At 48.4% G+C, this 19,057-nt stretch overlaps 1 protein-coding gene across 1 annotated transcript in view; it reads left to right on the top strand.

Annotated features, from left to right (window-relative positions):
* Positions 1-1,878: 1,878 nt before the first annotated feature.
* Positions 1,879-19,057, top strand: part of CDC42BPA (CDC42 binding protein kinase alpha) — a 157,453-nt gene continuing 140,274 nt past the window's right edge. The window contains 1 exon segment of the mRNA XM_044288549.1: positions 1,879-2,214. Coding sequence (XP_044144484.1) covers positions 2,034-2,214 — 181 coding nt within the window. The 5' untranslated portion in view covers positions 1,879-2,033.

The following is a 19,057-nucleotide window of genomic DNA, read 5'->3' as shown; positions in this document are numbered from 1 at the left end:
GGCCGCTCTCTCCGTCCATCACTGGCCGCTCTCTCCGTCCATCACTGGCCGCTCTCTCCGTCTATCACTGGCCGCTCTCTCCGTCTATCACTGGCCGCTCTCTCCGTCTATCACTGGCCGCTCTCTATCACTAGTCTCTCTTTCCAGCTATCACTGGTCGCTCTCTCTCCTTCTATCACTAGCCTCACATTACATCTATCGCTGTTCGCTCTCGCCATTACATCTATATAACAATCTCTATATCCATTGCATCTCTGCCGCATCCCCAGATCTGTATGTCATGCTGTCTCTCTCTCTCTCTCTATATATATATACACTCACCTAAAGAATTATTAGGAACACCTGTTCTATTTCTCATGAATGCGATTATCTAGTCAACCAATCACATGGCAGTTGCTTCAATGCATGTAGGGTTGTGGTCCTGGTCAAGACAATCTCCTGAACTCCAAACTGAATGTCAGAATGGGAAAGAAAGGTGGGCTACAACAGCAGAAGACCCCACCGGGTACCACTCATCTCCACTACAAATAGGAAAAAGAGGCTACAATTTGCACGAGCTCACTAAAATTGGACTGTTGAAGACTGGAAAAATGTTGCCTGGTCTGATGAGTCTCGATTTCTGTTGAGACATTCAAATGGTAGAGTCCGAATTTGGCGTAAACAGAATGAGAACATGTATCCATCATGCCTTGTTACCACTGTGCAGGCTGGTGGTGGTGGTGTAATGGTGTGGGGGACGTTTTATGGGCACACTTTAGGCCCCTTAGTGCCAATTGGCCATCGTTTAAATGCCACGGGCTACCTGAGCATTGTTTCTGACCATGTCCATCCCTTCATGACCATCATGTACCCATCCTCTGATGGCTACTTCCAGCAGGATAATGCACCATGTCACAAAGCTCGAATCATTTCAAATTGGTTTCTTGAACATGACAATGAGTTCACTGGACTAAAATGGCCCCACAGTCACCAGATCTCAACCCAATAGAGCATCTTTGGGATGTGGTGGAACGGGAGCTTCGTGCCCTGGATGTGCATCCCTCAAATCTCTATCAACTGCAAGATGCTATCCTATCAATATGGGCCAACATTTCTAAAGAATGCTATCAGCACCTTGTGGAATCAATGCCACGTAGAATTAAGGCAGTTCTGAAGGCAAAAGGGGGTCCAACACCGTATTCTGTGACTCTCTGTATTAGACATCCTGTGACTCTCTTAGACATCCTGTGACTCTCTGTATTAGACTGTCTGTGAAGAAGTGAGGAACCGCACTCTGTTCAAATCTTGATACCGGTGCCAATCAAGGGCTTATTAGGCCGTATCCAAGTAATGAAATATTGAGGCACTCAGTCTGGAAGTTATGCAAATTAAGTGAATTTTATTCTTTCATTTTTTCTATGCCATCCATAGGCCCGTTATATGTTAAAGAATGATAGATTATTTTCTGACCAGACGTTTCGGTCACGGTGGACCTTCATCAGTGGTCATGTTATCTGTGTGTGGGATATGGGTTTGCCTGGGCGCTCTCTGTATTAGACATCCTGTGACTCTCTGTATTAGACATCCTGTGACTCTCTCTTAGACATCCTGTGACTCTCTATTAGACTGTGACTCTCTCTCAGACATCCTGTGACTCTCTATTAGACTGTGACTCTCTCTTAGACATCCTGTGACTCTCTATTAGACTGTGACTCTCTCTCAGACATCCTGTGACTCTCATAGACATGCTGTGACTCTCTATTAGACTGTGACTCTCTCTTAGACAGCCTGTATCCTGGGCGTGGGGTCTCGCCGTCCTCCATCTTCCCAGGCTCCAGTGCCTCCTCCTCCTCCTCCTCCTCCTCCCCGGCTCTCTCCTCCTCCTCCTCCCCTCGGAGCCCGCAGGATCCAGTGTGTGTGTCCCCGGGTCTCTCATCCTCTCGTCTTCCCCTCAGGACATGGCGGGCGGGGCCGGGCGGCGGCGGGTGAGCCGGCGGGCGGGTGTCGGGTGTGTTGCGCGGTGAGGTGGCCCGGCTGAGCCGAGGAGGGTGAAGATGTCGGGGGAGGTGCGGCTGCGGCGGCTGGAGCAGCTGATGCTGGCCGGGCCGGGGGTGCGGGGGGCCGGCGGCTGGATGAGTGTGGAGAGCCTGCTGGACGCGCTGCTCTGCCTGTACGACGAGTGCTGCGGCTCCCCGCTGCGCCGCGACAAGAACATCAGCGACTACATCGAGTGGGGTGAGTCACCCGGATCCGGGTCACCTGTCTGTCCTACGTGTTGTGCCGGTCCTAGGGGGCGCTGCTGCCGGCTCTGGGGTCCCTGACGCGGATGTCATACAATGAGGTGTGGGGTGTCAGAGCTGTGTGACCCTGGTTGTCATCCGGACTTTTGGGGCATTACTGTTGCCCTGGGGTGTTTTTTTTTTTTTTTTTAACTGCAGTGCATTGTCATCTGTGGCCCCCGGGTGTCATTGAGCCTCTAGTGACCCTGATCTGGGCAATCATTCATCTGTCCTGTCACTGCAGTGTCACCAGGGCCATCTCTCTGGGGTGCGGGGTGTGGGTGTCAGGGTCACCGACTCACCCCATCACGGGTGCAGATGTTGTGATGGGGTCACTGATGTCAAGGCCACCGGTGTCTGGGCGCAGGTCATGGCGTTGGCGCCCACTTGATGAAGAGCGTATTATTAGTAGTATTATTTATTATTATTATTATTACTATTTATTATTATTATTATTATTATTATTATGTGGCCGCTGTCACTTCTGGGACCAGATGATCTGAGCTCCTCCAGGAAATCAGGCCTCAGTTTTCTTCTCCTCCTTTCTTCCTATCTGTTTTACCTGTTTTCCTCCTTCCTTTTCTTCTTCTATTCTTTTTCCTTCTTTTCATCTTTCCACCCTTCTTTCCTTCCTTTATTTTCCTTTCCATTTTTTGTTACCTTCTGAGTTCTGTCCACCATTCCTTCATTATTTTCCTATTCTTTATCTTCATTTTCCCTCGTCTCCCTTCCTGCCTTCATTTTCCTTTTTCTTCCTTTCCATTTGTTTCTTTTCCTTCCTCTAACTTCATACCTCCTTGTTTTCTTCCTCACCTTTGCTTCCTTCTCATTCTTTTTTTTCCTCCCTCTTTTTTTTCTTTCCTTTTCCATCCTTTTCCTTTCCTTACTTTCTAACTTCCTATTCTTTTCCTTTCTCTATTCAATTTCTTTCCTCTAAATTCCTTCTTTTCCCTTTCTTCATCCCTTTTTCTTCCTTCCTTTCTTCTTTACTTCCTTTTCTCTCTTCCTTACTACCATCCACTCTCTTCATTTGTACCATACTCTTTCTTCCTTCCTACCATTTTCCATCCATCCTCTTTCTTTCTTCCTACCATGCCCTTCCTTCCTCTTTGTTCCTTCCTTCCTTCCATCCTCTTTCTTCCTTTCTTCCTTCCTTCCATTCTTTTCTTTTCTTTTCTTTTTTTCTTCTTTCTCTTTCTACCATTCCCATCCATCCATCCATTCTCTTCATTCCTGTCTTTCTTCCTTCCAGCCTTTTTTCTTCCTTCCTACCATGCCTTTCGTTCCTCTTTCTTCCTTCAATCCTCTTCCTACCATCCTCTTTCTTCCTTCCATCCATCCACTGTCTTTCTTCCTTCCATCCTCTTCCTTGCTGACATTCTCTTCCTTCCTTCCTTTCTTCCTTCCTGTCTTTCTTTCTTCCATCCTCTTCCTTCCTCTGTCTTTTTTCCTTACTGACATCCTCTTCCTTCTTTTCTTCCATCCTATTCCCTCCTCAGTCTTTCTTCCTTCCTTCCTTTCTTCCTTCCTTCCTTTCTTCCTTCCTTCCTTTCTTCCTTCCTTCCATCCTCTTCCTTCCTTCCTTCCTTCCTTCCTTCCTTCCTTCCTTCCATTATCTTCCTTCCTGTCTTTCTTTCTTCCATCCTCAGTCTTTCTTTCTTGCTGACATCCTCTTCCTTCTTTTCCTTCTCTTCTTCCTTCCTCTGTCTTTCTTTCTTCCATCCTCTTCCTTCCTTTCTTCCTTCCTCTGTCTTGTCCGATGAGCAGACGTCGTCCTCTGGTCGTTGGAGCGTCCAGTGGCAGGCGTCCTCTCCCTGGTGATTTGGTGGTTGTGCTGTTTGTGTGTCCTGTATCTAGGAGGCTGTGGGGGAGGGGTGCGCGGTGCTGAGGGTCCGGAGTCACCGGGTCGTGACACTGCCATGAAAACAAGCGATGATAACTCTCCACCGGAACAATTCTAACATTTTGGACTCTTCTTCTGGGGAATTCTTGTGATTTTGGAGTCTGGATCACATTGTAGTCGCCGTTTTCAGAGTATTTAAAGGGGAGCTCCACTTTCCAGGAGATGGTGTTGATGGCGGTCCTTGAATCATCCTCTCAGGTCTTATGGGAAAGCCGGGTGACAACCAGCATGGCCGCCGTATAGGGGGCAGTCACCCAGTCCCTGACTGGTTATGCGGTGATGTGCCCCCACCCCCTGTAGCTGTATAAGCAGGCAGATCGGCCTAACCTGGTGGACCACCCTTGTAGGGGCCATGATGGCGGCCATGTTGGCTGACAACCACTTTTCCCCAATGCTAAAAGAGGAAACGTCAGAGCAGAATGTTTTCTAGAGGACGATTCAAGGACCTTATAACAGGGCTGTACGTTGGTGGAGATGCTCTTTAACAATTAACCCTTCAGTGTCAGGACCTGTCAGTGTGTTGTATTCCGTTCCCGATCACCGTCATGTATGGCACCGGTCGCCGTTCCCGGCCGGGGAATGTCCTAGTTTTCAGCACTTCTGTGAGTCCATGATGTCATTGCGGATGTCCTGTCGTCAGCTGTGATGTCATAGATCGATCTGTGACCACCCTGAGATTTGTGCAGTAGAGGTGGTCTCACCACGTTGTCCCCGCAGGTGACGAAGGGTCCACCTGCCAATAGACTGAGGGGCCCGACACTTAGCCGGGCCCTGACAGCTTCCTGCCTCTGCAGACGCTGCTCAGCTTCAGAGGCAGGAAGTTGTCGGGCCCCTCAGTCTATTGGCAGGTGGACCCTTCTTCACCCGCGGGGACAACGCCCAGAGGTGCAGGAGTCCTGCTGGTGAGACCAATGGATTCACTCATCTCTAGTGTGCAGAATTAGATGGATAGACAGACAGACAGATATACAGCGCCTGTAGATAGACCATAGAAAGATGGATAAAGATACTGGGGGAAGAGGAGTCCAGTGTGGAGGTCGCTGCCCAATATGTCCCCACCTGCCACCAACCGAGAGGAAGATGAGACACCATGGACTGTTATACCCCCACTGCCCCTACAACCCCACCCCTCTTCTGCCCTCTATATGTTGAGACACCATGGACTATTATACCCCTATACTGCCCCTTTAACCCAACATCCACCCCTTTAATTCCCACATCAAACCCCCTTCACAATACCTATTATTTATTTTTGCTTTGGCAATGCTAAATGTCTTACTTGGACGTGCCAATAAAGCTTTATTGAATTTGTATTTTATATGAAATAGATAGAATTGGAGCGCTGCCTCATTTTTGCTTCTCTAGATAGATAGATAGATATGAGATAGATAGATAGATAGATAGATAGGAGATAGATAGATAGATAGGAGATAGATATGAGATAGGAGATAGATAGATAGATAGATAGATAGGAGATAGATAGATAGATAGATAGATAGGAGATAGATAGATAGATAGATAGGAGATAGATAGATAGATAGGAGATAGATAGATAGATAGATAGGAGATAGATAGGAGATAGATAGATAGATAGATAGGAGATAGATAGGAGAGAGATAGATAGATAGGAGACAGATAGATAGATAGGAGAGAGATAGATAGATAGATAGGGGAGAGAGAGATAGATAGATAGGGGAGAGAGAGATAGATAGGAGAGAGATAGATAGGAGAGAGATAGATAGGAGAGAGATAGATAGGAGAGAGATAGATAGATAGGAGAGAGATAGATAGATAGATAGATAGGAGAGAGATAGATAGATAGATAGATAGATAGATAGGAGAGAGATAGATAGATAGATAGATAGGAGAGAGATAGATAGATAGATAGATAGATAGATAGACAGGCTGCGGGTCTGATGAGGGTGACCCGTGTCGGGCGATGTGCGGTACATTGTAGTATGGCAGAGGCCACAGTCCTGCTCATCAGATGCCACTGAAGGTCTCGCTGTTTGCAGTCCCCGGAGTTCCCCTTTACATCGGCTCACTTCCTATCATCTGTAGTCAGGAATTAAGTAACTCGCCTATAACTTCTTGTCTTCCTGACCTGTCTCATGCTGTTTGCTGGAAACCATCGGCAAGCAGCTGTTGACTGATCTTATTATTTGTCCCTGTGTCCTCGGAATTACAAATGGCGCCGAGTAATGGAGTGAATGAGCCTGGTCGTTCAGCCGGAGGGTCCTCCGCGGTCTGCGCTGACCAGATCTACATAGTGACAAGAAGAGGCTGTAAGTGGCATTATCAGCGCCAGCAGATGTTCCACTTGTGTCGTGTCACCAAAGGACACATCGCGCTGGTAAGCCCCGGATTCCCTGGCGTACCGCGCCAGGAGGGGACAAAACAGCTGGTCACATCCCCCCCGCTGCCTTCTGTCACCACCGACCATCTCATAATATGACATCTCTGATCCTGATAATGCCGGAGTAAAGGAATTTTATCCTGTACATACTCCCAAAAGCCATAACATTAAAACCAGGTGAATGACATGGTGACCTTTGTTGACAATGGCGCCCGTCAGGTGGGGGATATATTAGGCAGAAGCAGGAAAAATGGGCAAGTGGAGATATGGAGACTGCCTGAATCCGGTTACATCATGTGGACAGCTGGGTGCATGTGCATCACTTACCTGGAGAAGAGATGGCACCAGGTGCACTATGGGAAGCAGACAGCCCGGTCTGATGAATCGGGTTACATCATGTGGGCGGCCGGGTTCATGTGCGTCACTTACCTGGAGAAGAGATGGCACCAGGTGCACTATGGGAAGCAGACAGCCCGGTCTGATGAATCGGGTTACATCATGTGGGCGGCCGGGTTCATGTGCGTCAGTTACCTGAAGAAGAGATGGCACCAGGTGGGAAGAGGTGGCCTGGTCTGATGAATTACATTACGTCATGAGGACAGCTGGATGTGTGCAACACTTACCTGGAAAAGAGATGGCACCAGGTGCAGTATGAGAAGAAGGCGACCTGGTCTGATGAATCAGGTTACCAGGTGTTCACAGCTGGGTGCGTGTCCTTCACTTACCTGGAGAAGAGATGGCACTAGGCTCACTATGGGAAGCAGACGGCCTAGTCTGATGAACCGCATTACATGATGTGGATGGCTGGGTGCTTGTGCGTCACTTACCTGGGGAAGAGATGGCACCAGGTGCAGTATGAGAAGAAGGTGGCCTGGTCTGATGAATCACATTACGTCGGGAGGACGGTTGGGTGTGTGCAACACTTACCTGGGGAAGAGATAGCACCAGGTGCAGTATGAGAAGAAGGTGTATTTTAGTGATCTGGATACATTAAAACTTAGCTTTTATTATAGCTCTATAAGATAAATGTGATTTTGTCCCTCAATGAGAAAAAAGTAGGTAATCAAAGATTGCTCACAGTGTCCCTTAAGCTGACGGGACTTTTACTGTGGGCAACAATAAAGGTGTCCACGATGACAAAGAATGATGCAGCAGGTGTACTCGTGCAGTGGTGCCCCAAGGCCTAGGCAACCAGAGCCGTGTACATTAGTATCCAAACCGCAGGATAGTCAGGACGTAGGCACACATGGGGCCAGCATCTCATGCATCAAAGGTGGACATATATAACAACAGGTGTTTCACAACAAAGAAAACATATGCACAACGACAAACACAACACAAAAAATGACATGGGTGCAAAAGAATCCGTGTAACACTATGTACACTGATGCATCCATAGCATGAAGGTGCACGGCGGCACCGCTAGAAAAAAACAGGTGTCCTACCGTACAGGTTTTGGGTACTCGGGACACTTCTTTGTTTTGGTCTTTATCAAGTAGGGTGGTCCGTTGAGGCAGTTAGAGGATACTGTGAAGGGAAAAAAATGAGATGTTCCTTCTTATCCCTAATTGGCCCTCGCAGCCCTACAATAAACCTCTAAGTCTAGCCACGAGGTGTCCCACTAGTTGGGCCCCCGTCCGGAACCTAACCCTAGAATTGTGGTCCCTATAAGGCCCTAAAAAGGATCCCTACATGCATGTTTCTGGGGTAGGGGAGAAAGACCCCTCCTCTCATCAGGGGATGTGATTTCTATGGGCCAGAAGATACAGCTTTATTTGCCAAAGATAAACAAGGGCAAATACAAAGAAAAAGGAAAGTGAAGCGCACAGGTAGGTGCGCGACAGACAACGGGAATAGGGGAGAGGGGACAGATAAAAAAGCTCCCTCTCTTTTAACAATATAGTGAAGCGCACAGATAGGTGCACAACCAATATAGCGGTAGAGATAGAGAAAGAGGACAGATGTAAACGCCCCTTGTCTTCTTGTGGTGCACAGGTTGGTGCCGCAGGCATATATATTACCTGGTCTGGAGGTGAACGCGTCCTCTCTTTTAAAGGCTCGCGCCGAGATGTCGACACGTCGCGCGCCATGATGACGTCAGCCGTCACCTGGTATGGCGGCCGACGATGATGACGTTTGCCCTTACTTTGCGCGTCATGCCCACACGCCATGTAGACGCTGAGCATGCGCAATGGGACACGCGCATTACATACTCCAGTACCATCGCATCATGGCTTGAGTTAATGCATCCAAGCCACGATGCGCTAAAGTAATTGCCAGGATCCAGTATGCAGCCTCTATGGGGCAATAGTCGTATCTATGTTGTACCATACTTTGATCCAATAATTGGGCTACATCCTAGAAAGTGCTGTTGTTTTACTAGTATATCATTAATCAGATGCTACCGTAAACGACATACATAAAAGGAAAAAAGATAGAATATACAAAGAACGCCGGACAGAATAATACATACTGTACAGGCGCACACTGTAAGCCTACAAATACAAAAAATACGGACAAAGCATAAATGTATATTTCGTCAGTATATACAGGCGTATTGATATATATGCGCCGTATAAAGGTGCATCTGTGGGCAACGGAACATATGTCCGACAGATGCACTCAAGTGACCCTGATATGGGTACATAGCATAAATTGTTTGGTGGTATTTTTTGCAGTCTTGTTAATCTCATTTTCCGACAGTGGTCAACAAAAAGTGACACAAGGCAGTTCATGGGTACTACATACTGTGTCACCCATACTGCCAAGATTTGGTCAAGCAGGGTGAGGCGATGTTAGGCATTTATTTAATTAGGTCTGTATTGAAAACAGAAATCCTAAAGGAGAAGGTATTCTAGAGGAAACAGCCAAAGTGGAGAGATTCATTCAGACCTTTGGGGGATACCGTATCCAGTTGGAAAGTCCAACGTGCTTCTCGTTGGAGTAGGAGACGGTCCCAATCACCGCCACGTATTGGTGGTGGGATTTTGTCAATTCCAATGGCTCGAATGCAGTTAGAGTCTCCACCGTGATGTTCATTAACATGTCGGGCCACTGGGGTGTCGCGTTCATTCGCGATATCACCCAGGTGTTCTCCCAGACGCCTACGCAGCTCCCTCTTGGTTTTTCCGACGTATTCAAGTCCGCACACGCATGTGATCTTATAGATGACACCGCGTGTGCGGCAATTGATAAAATCCTTAATGGTGAAGGATTTATCTAAATTCGAGCTATGGAAGGTCTTACTGCTCTGTAGGATTCTGCAGGCTACACAGCCACTACACCTATAGCAGCCGTTGATCTTACGATCCAACCACGTCGCTGTTTGAGTTACCGGGGTGTAGTGGCTGTGCACCAGCATATCCTTTAAGCTGCTCCCTCTTCTGAAGGTAATTTGTGGGTAATCAAAGATGACTTTGTTGATCTCCGGATCCATCAGTAGGACAGGCCAGTGTTTGCGGAGGACGTCCCTAATCTGTCCTGACGCATCGTCATAAGTCGCAATAAGGCGGATCTTCTTTTCCGTCTCCTCCTTTCTAGTTTTAGGTACTAGGAGGTCGGACCGCCTTGCTGTTAATGCGATTCAATACGCTGATTTGGGGACCTCATTGGGATACCCCCTATCTAGTAATCGATTTTGTAGGGCCTTAGCTTGGTCGACGAACTCTGAATCACATTACGTCGTGAGGACGGTTGGGTGTGTGCAACACTTACCTGGGGAAGAGATGGCACCAGGTGCTGTATGGGAAGAAGGTTACCTGATGTGGACTGCCGAGTGCGTGTCCTGCGCTTATCTGGAGAAGAGATGGCACCAGGTGCACTATGGGAAGCAGACCACCTGGTCTGATGAATCACATTATACCATGTGAACGGGCGAGTGCATGTGCGTCACCTAGGCTAGTTTCACATCTGCAGTTGTCTTCTCCGGATCTGGCATCTGCCCAGCCAATATGCCGAGAATAGGTCGGACAAAAACCTCTGTCGGCAACGGTTCTTGTCCGGCCGATTCCCGGCATTCTAAGCCACGAAAGCCTTCCGGAGAGGACATCTGCAGGTGTGAGACTAGCCTTACCTGGAGAAGAGATGGCACCAGGCGCACTATAGGATGAAAGCAAGCTGGAGGAGGCAGTGTGATGCTGCTTGGGTCCTGGCATCATGTGCATGTGACCCGTACCACCTACCTAACCACTGTACAGATAAGTACCCTCTTCATAGCATTTGTGCCCCCTAATAGCAGTTCCCACTTTCAGCTCTGCAAAAACTGTCCAGGAATGAGTAACGTGAGAAAACGGTGATGATTTGTCCCCAAATCCCAAGATGTCATCTGTGGGATCCATGGAGGCTGCATCGGGCAATTTACATGATCTGCCGCCAAATACCACAGGGCACCTTGTGGAGTCCAGGCCGGTAAGCAGGCGGATTCAGTGCTATGGCTTGGGCATGGCACCCTATGGGCGATATATACGGTATACAGTGGTGTAGGTTCGGTGCATACATCAGAAGGTTACCGAACGTAACACTCGTATGTGTTGTGAACCGAGCCTGGCATCACGTGGGTGCCATCAGTGCTGGGCAGGCTCGTTTCGGGTATGCAGCAGCTTGTGCTGACGTGCTGATCCCTGTATCCTGGATTCATCTCACACGTTCCAGATCTTGCGGTCCCGGCGCTGACGCTGGCTGGATGCATTGCCCACCCCCATGCTCGTGCCGCACGTGACACTCTAGGCAATGGTTTTTATTAGGGATGGGGGGGGGGGTCTCCCAACTTTCCGGAGTACAGTAGTGAAGCAGGGCTACTGGTGGGGGGGGAAGGGGATTTCCATGACCATTGAGATGGATTCATCAACTGCTCTATAGTCCCCCATGCTTCACACCGCTGCTCAGCTCCTTCACATTGGTTTCTATGTACAAGTACAGGCTCAGAAGTCCATGTACTGAGAGAGCTGCTGCCCCCCTACAGAGAGGGCAGAACGATTATATATGATATGCTTGTCATACCAGTGTTTAAAGCTGAAGCTTCTGCACTGTGTGGAGAGAAGTCTGTCTGGGATGAAACTAATGTTTGGTACAGTTTCTCTCAGTTTTCAAGATCTCTGCTTGCTGCCCGTGCACAAGAACTGTCCTCTTTACACCCATAGATGGCAAAACGTAATACTTCTCACAGAAGTCCGCTACAGTTGCATTCAGCCTAAGCACTCCTAGAGCACAAAGTCTCACTCCTGTCCCGAAAGTTTGTCACAGTGTGTCAGGGAAGGAGTCCAGGCTTATCATCTCAGAGGATTGTCTAGGCTGGAAGCAACTGGCGCAAAATGTCATCTGTGTCAAGTGTTGGGTCTGCAGGGTTTTCAGCCTAATCCAGTCGGCTTCCATTCACTGACAGCAAGCACAGGTCTTGGAAATGGTTCAGAATTGACCCTGTATAGGTCAGCAATATCAGGTGGGCAGGGGTCTGACTCCCGGCACCCCCTGCTGATCAGATGTTTGAGTTGTGGCTTCCTCCTAGGCCGGTGGCGTCACGTTCATCAATCACATGATGTCCATGTTGCATAAATTTTTTATTTTATTTTTTGCGGACCCATTGGCTTCGATTGGGTCATAGTCCGCGTTATGGGGCCAAGCATAGAGCATGTTCTATCTTTTTGCGGAACAGACATATGGAGGTGGAAAGTTCACGAATGATCCATGTGCTTTCCGCATCCATATGTCTGTTCCACAAAGAGGTAGAACCTGTCCTATGCTTGCCCGCAGACCATTGAAGTCAATGGGTCCGGGGGGAAAAAGATGCAACACTGGCGTCAAACAGATGTCACGAATATTTTGCGGATACGGTGGTGTGCACGAGGCCTATGATGACTTATCCTGATGATAGTCCCTTAATATTGAACATCTGGAGAACACAGTTTTCAGTGAGGTGACAGTAGGGGGCGATCACACTTGGGTGACAGGTGCCGGGTGTGAGTGCTTTCACAGCTGGAGGAGCGCTTACCCCAGACTAAAACAGCCACACACACGGAGGGTCCTTCAGTCCTAACAAGCAAATTCAGATCAGGTGAACAGTCCTATTAATCTCCATGGGGGGAGACTTCTTCTTGCTGTCAGTGAATAAAAACAATCTTGTTAATCTCCAGGAGTTGAGACCCCGACAATTAGCCAGGTCAGAAGCCCCTGCAGGCATGGCGGACCAGTGACATCCGACCTCCCTGGAGTATATTTTGTATTTTGCTTTTTCATGGTTATTTCTGCTTGCCGGCAATGAATGGGGGCGTTGTTGTTTAGATCTGCATCTTTCTCACGGCTGAGGGTTTGTTACAGTCGTATCCAGTCTAGACAATCCTCTGTGCCTTCCTCCTGTCATGATAGGTTGCTACAATGTGTCAGTGCAGGTAAAATGTATCAGCCTGATGGAGACTGGATGCAACTGTAGCAAACCAGCTGCGAGAAGTGTTGTAGGCTTACAGCCTCTGGATGCGATAAAAAAGCATGTTCTCTCACTGACAGCAAGCAGAGATCTTGAAAATGATGGAAACAAATTATGTTAGAAAGTTACTGAACTTTTTGATGTAAATTGTTTCTGTTTTCTTTTACTTCTGATCTGCATTGGGCTACATTTAGGATCCTTTCACATTAGCGGCAGCCTTCTCCGGCGTGTGAACAGCCTGCCGGATCCGTGCCGCCGGAGGTCCACTCCGGCCCCATTGACTATATTGGGGGCGGGCCGGAGTTCCAACCTCAGCACGGCAAACATGCCGAGAGGCGGTCGGAATAAAACTACCACATGTCCTATTTTTATTCCTGCCGCCTCTCGGCATGTTTACCGTGCTGCGGCCGGACCGGCGGCACAAGTGCACTAGCGTCAGCATGGATCCGGCAGGCTGTTCACACGCCGGAGAAGGCTGCCACTAAAGTAGCCTTACATGACCGTAGTGTTTTGCGGATCCGCAAAACACGTGGCCGCAGCTACCATAGAAAATGCCTATTCTTGTCTGCAAGAACATTTTTGCAGGGCTGTGGAACGGGACAACGGATGCGGACAGCACACGGTGTGCTGTCCGCATCTTTTGCAGCCCCGTTGAATTGAATGGGTCCGCATCCTATCCGCAAAATTGTGGAACAGTTGCAGACTCATTCATACGGTCGTGTGAATGTAGCCTAATTAAGCGGATGTACTGGGAGCGATGTTCACATGCTGGATGGTACTGGTAATAAACGCCAGGGCTGGTTATGATCGTTTCCATGTTACGGTTCAGTAGACGATGATTCTGTACAGACGATTAATTTTCCTCAGTGATGATATATGCTGTCGCCATAATTGTGTCCTCTATAAACGGACCTCTAATTCTGGAATAGGATGAAGAAGGAGAAGAGGATGCTGGGGAGTGTAGTACTGGACGGTGCAGGAAATGGACCATTGGCCTGCTCAGCTCTGTGAGGCCTCCGAATATGCACTGTCAACAGCTCTTAGTGGGGGAAGGGAGGCAGAGCACAAACCTCTGTGTTTAACCTCTCTGCCGCCTGACGTGGTCATGAGAGCTCAATGCCAGGCTGACACCAGATCAGGGCCAGTGACGTCACAGGGATTGTTCTATAGCTGGCACATAACATGGGGCTCACTGCCCTGCACCCCGAGTGTCAGTGTCCTGCACCCCGAGTGTCAGTGTCCTGCACCCCGAGTGTCAGTGTCCTGCACCCCGAGTGTCAGTGTCCTGCACCCCGAGTGTCAGTGTCCTGCACCCCGAGTGTCAGTGTCCTGCACCCCGAGTGTCAGTGTCCTGCACCCCGAGTGTCAGTGTGTCATTATCCTGCACCCTAATGTGTCAGGGCAGCATGGTTTTTCACTAACGCTGGGTTCACACCTAGGCGTTTCTCAAACGCGCGTTTCTATGCGCGTTTTTGTCGCGCGTTTTATGCACGTTTTTTTAATAGTTAACGCGCGTTTGACGCGCGTTTGGGTGATTGACAGCAGTGTTGTCCAAAGAGTCTATGGCCCAAACGCGCGTCAAACGCACCAAAAAAAGCTCCTGTACTTGTTTGAGCGTCGGGCGTTTTACAGCGCGATCGTACGCGCTGTAAAACGCCCAGGTGTGAACCCTTCCCATAGGGAATCATTGGTTCTTGCCTGTTGTGCGTTTTACAGCGCGTAGGAACGCGCTGTAAAACGCTCAGGTGTGAACCCAGCGTTAGTGTCCTGTCTTGTATTCCACGCTTTCACGTGCTGATGTTTGGCTCTGTTCACATTATTCATGGCTGCAGCCCTCTGCTGTCACTGCCTGGTCTCAGGCTGCACAGATCCCTCCGGAGATCGAGTGCTCGGGACACTTGACAATTTGGTCTTGGTGCACCATGCTGGTTACTTCACCCCTCCACCTGCAGCCATGTTTAGTCTCCTCCGTGCTGACAGTGCGCATTAATAATTCATCAGCACCTCTACATTATATATGCGCACCGGTATGGATATATATAGAGAATGGCGTCAAACCATCTGCCCCGTAGGACGACCATTAACCTCTTCTTCTCTAGAGGGGGATCTCGTTGTGTGATGTCTCTTAAAGGGATTGTCCTCTTTGGCCACTTCCACTTTTAATTGGAAGAGGCCTCTAGTGAGGAGTTTATTTTGGGGGCTTCTGCTGCTGGGACCCCAAATGACCCACTGTTATTATTACTACTATTACTATGTGCTAGATCCTCTGTACTGACTTAGAGGGGGACAGGGAAGCTCTGCATCTTTTTGGTATTTTTTGTGCTTTATTTTCAAGAACTCTGATCACTGAAACATTTTTCTTGAGGAATGGGTGCACGGTTTATTAAAAAGCTGCAGCGCTTTTTTTTTTTTTTAATGGTGCTCTCCTTTAAGTGATGACATCATGCTGGGTCCTGTGATGTCACTAGTCCCGTTCTCAGACCACCTCTGCCTGCGAAGTGAGCTAGCATCATGGAATGGCCGATGGAGAAATGGGCGGATGGTGACTGGCATATACGTTGCTAAAAAGGCTGAATTGATGCGCAGTAATACTGGCTCCTGTCTGTACCGCTTCTCAATGCAACAGTTTACATGTGTGTTATTATCAGTTCCTGGGAAAGCTGGGTGACTGATACAGGCGCCATTATAGTGGCTGTCACCCAAAGCTGTCCCAAAATCCTGATGGGCAGGTTTGCCAAGTTACCGTATACCGTGGTGTAAGAATGGAGGGTGAAAGATGTTTTACTTCTTTACTACACGGCCTTTCAGGAGTCTGGGAAAGCTGTGTGAACCCTGGGGGAGCCATAAGTGTCTAAATGGATCTGTGGTGCTGTAAGTTCGGTCATACCACAAGGGAGACCTTGTGCTATATCTCGAACACGGGTGCAAAACAGGGAGCAGCCATTTTGGTTGTCACCCAGCTTCCCCGGAAACAATACACCATGAGGAAGCTTTTTGAGAACTGTCTAAAAAAAATTCTCCTTGTTGCCCACGGCAACCAATCACAGCTGTACTTTCTTAAACTGCGCTGGTAAAATGAAAGCTGTGCCATGATTACTTACTATGGGCACCACAGACAGCTTTCATTTAGGCTGGTTTCACTTGGGCATTGCGGGAAAAGGTGCGGGTGCGTCGCGGGAACATGCGCGATTGCACGCGCGTGAGAAAAATCGGCATGTTTGGTACCCAAACCCGAACTTTTTCACAGAAGTTCAGGCTTGGGATCGGTGTTCTGTAGATGGTTATAAGGGAAAATAATAGCATTCTGAATACAGAATACTAAGTAAAATAGCGCTGGAGGGGTTAAAAAAACAAAAAATTTAACTAACCTTAATCCACTTGATCGCGCAGCCGGCATCTCTTCTGTCTTCTTTCGTTGCTGTGTGGAGGAAAAGGACCTGTGGTGACGTCACTGCGGTCATCACATGGTCCGTCACATGATCTTTTACCATGGTGATGGATCATGTGATGACCGGAGTGACGTCACCACAGGTCCTGTTCCTGCACACAGCAAAGAAAGAAGCCAGAAGAGATGCCGGCTGTACGATCAAGTGGATTAAGGTGAGTTACATTTTTTAATATTTTTTTTTAACCCCTCCAGCGCTATTTTACTATGCATTCTGTATTCAGAATGCCATTATTTTCTTTTATAACCATGTTATAAGGGAAAATAATAAAATGATCGGGTCTCCATCGCGATCGTCTCCTAGCAACCGTGCGTGAAAATCGCACCGCATCCGCACTTGCTTGCGGATGCTTGCGATTTTCACGCAGCCCCATTCACTTCTATAGGGCCTGCGTTGTGTGGATTATCGCACCGCAACGCACAATATAGAACATGCTGCGATTTTCACACAACGCACAAGTGATGCGTGAAAATCACCGCTCGTGTGCACAGCCCCATAGAAATGAATGGGATCGGATTCAGTGCGGGTGCAATGCGTTCAACTCGCGCATTGCAGCCACCCGGAAATCTCGCCCGTGTGAAAGGGGCCTTAGACCTGTCTAGGATTAGGCAGCTGTTCATAGCAACCAATTACAACTCGGCTCTCATTTCTTTAACTGCTCTGGTAAAATGAAAGCTGTGCTGTAATTGGTTACTTTGGGCACCACAGACCACTTTCATTTAGACCTGTCTAGAATTAGGCTGTTGCTCATAGCAACCAATCACAGCTCACCTCTGTTTTCTGAAACTGCTCTGGTAAAATGAAAGCTGCACTGTGATTGGTTACTATGGGCACCACAGGCAGTTTTAATTTAGACCTGTCTAGGGTTAGGCTATTGCTCATAGCAACCAATCACAGCTCAGCTCTCACTTCTTTAACTGCTCTAGTAAAATGAAAGCTGCACTGTGATTGGTTGCTGTGGAACAGCAGATTAGGGCTCATGCATATGACCGTGGTTTTTGTCTGCGTACACATTTTGCAGATCGAATGCTGACCCGTTCACTTCAATGGGGCTGCAAAAGTATGTCCGTTCCACTGTCCCACATAAAATTAGAACATATCCTATTCTTGTCCATTTTGCGGATAAGGATAGGACAGTTCTGTAGAGGACGGGACATTCTGTTCCACAAACTGCAGAACACACAAGGCCGGTATCTGTCATTTTCGGACTGCAAAAATGGCTACGGCAGTGTGCATGTGCCCTTGGGCTGCTCCTCATAGCAACCAATCACAGCTTAGCTCTCATTTCTTTAACTGTTCTGGTAAAATGAAAGCTGTGCTGTGATTGGTTGCTATGGGCAGCAGCCGAACCCTGGACAACAGTTTATAAATGAAAGCTGCCCACAGTAACCAATCACAGCGCAGCTTTCATTTTATCTGAGCTGAGCTCTGATTGGTTGCAACACAGACAGATTTATTTTTTGATGGTGGTCTAGGATTAGAAAAACATGACGTCTTTCTCCCACACCTGCCCTCAAGTTGTATGTGCCCAAGACAATTGATTTCAGTAGGAGATGAGGTGCAATATCCGACAAAACTCATGAACGTGGTGTGTGGCTCTGTTTCTGGAAGAAAGCAGCCATGTTTTTCTAGCCCTGGTCAACCCCTTTAAGTGATTTTTCTTTTTTTCTTTGAGGTGTGAGGTAGATAGTGCCACATGCTTTAGTAGGTAGACGACTTCCCAGCTACCGGGCATGTACCTGGGCTGTGTGTGCCAGCTCCAGCCTCCAAACTCCACTGACAGGAACTGCGCAGTTTTTTCCCTGTGGCGGTAAAGCGTTGGCCGGCTCTATTGTGCGCGGTCGCGGTCTGCTCTCTGGTGATAAGTTCTGCTCTAGGGCAAACAGAAAGCCTCGTTAATATGTAGCTGGCAGAACGTGCCAAGCCTTTGTTTCTACCCTCCTGCCTTTCCGTCTTCCTCCTCTCCCTGCGCAGATGAAAATATTGTTTTGGTGGAGGAAATGCGGCTCATTATTCTTATGGGGCAGTTAATAACCCATGGTGGGTACTGGTTTGGCACCTGGTCAATGGTCTGCAACCTGCAGCCCGACAGCTGTTGTGAAACTACAACTCCCAGCGTGCCCGGCGGCTGCCAGTTACTTTAAGCCAATACTTGTGCAGCTGAGGGTTTGTTCCAGTTAAATCCAGTTAAGTTTGTATCCGATAGGGCAGTGTTCCCTGACCTGTGGTTCCCCAGCTGTTGCAAAACTACAACTCCCATCATGCCCTAATCGCCTCCAGCAATCAGCGCATGGTGGGCCTTGTAGTTTTACAGCAGCTGTGGATCCACAGGTTGGCTAACGCTGAGATAGGACATGCTGAAGACCAGGGATGGCCAACCTGCGGCTCTCCAGCTGTTGCAAAACTACAACTCCCAGCATGCCCAGATTGTCTACAACGATCAGCCTTTATCAGGGCATGGTGGGAATTGTACTTTTACAACAGCTGGAGAGCCGCAGGTTGGCCAGCCGTGCTGTAGACTAAAGACATCTGGTACTTCTCACAGCTGACAGTTTGTTACAATGTATCTGTGCCAGTAAAACGAATCAGTTTATCCTGCTGATGTTTTTACCGCCCGGAGGATTGTTGTGGCTAGATACAAGTGGAACAAACCCTCAGCTGTGAGGAGCATCATGC

This window comes from Bufo gargarizans, chromosome 4, assembly GCF_014858855.1.
Source record: "Bufo gargarizans isolate SCDJY-AF-19 chromosome 4, ASM1485885v1, whole genome shotgun sequence".
NCBI classification, from domain to species: Eukaryota; Metazoa; Chordata; class Amphibia; order Anura; family Bufonidae; genus Bufo; species Bufo gargarizans.
This window is presented reverse-complemented; position numbering and strand designations above follow the sequence as displayed.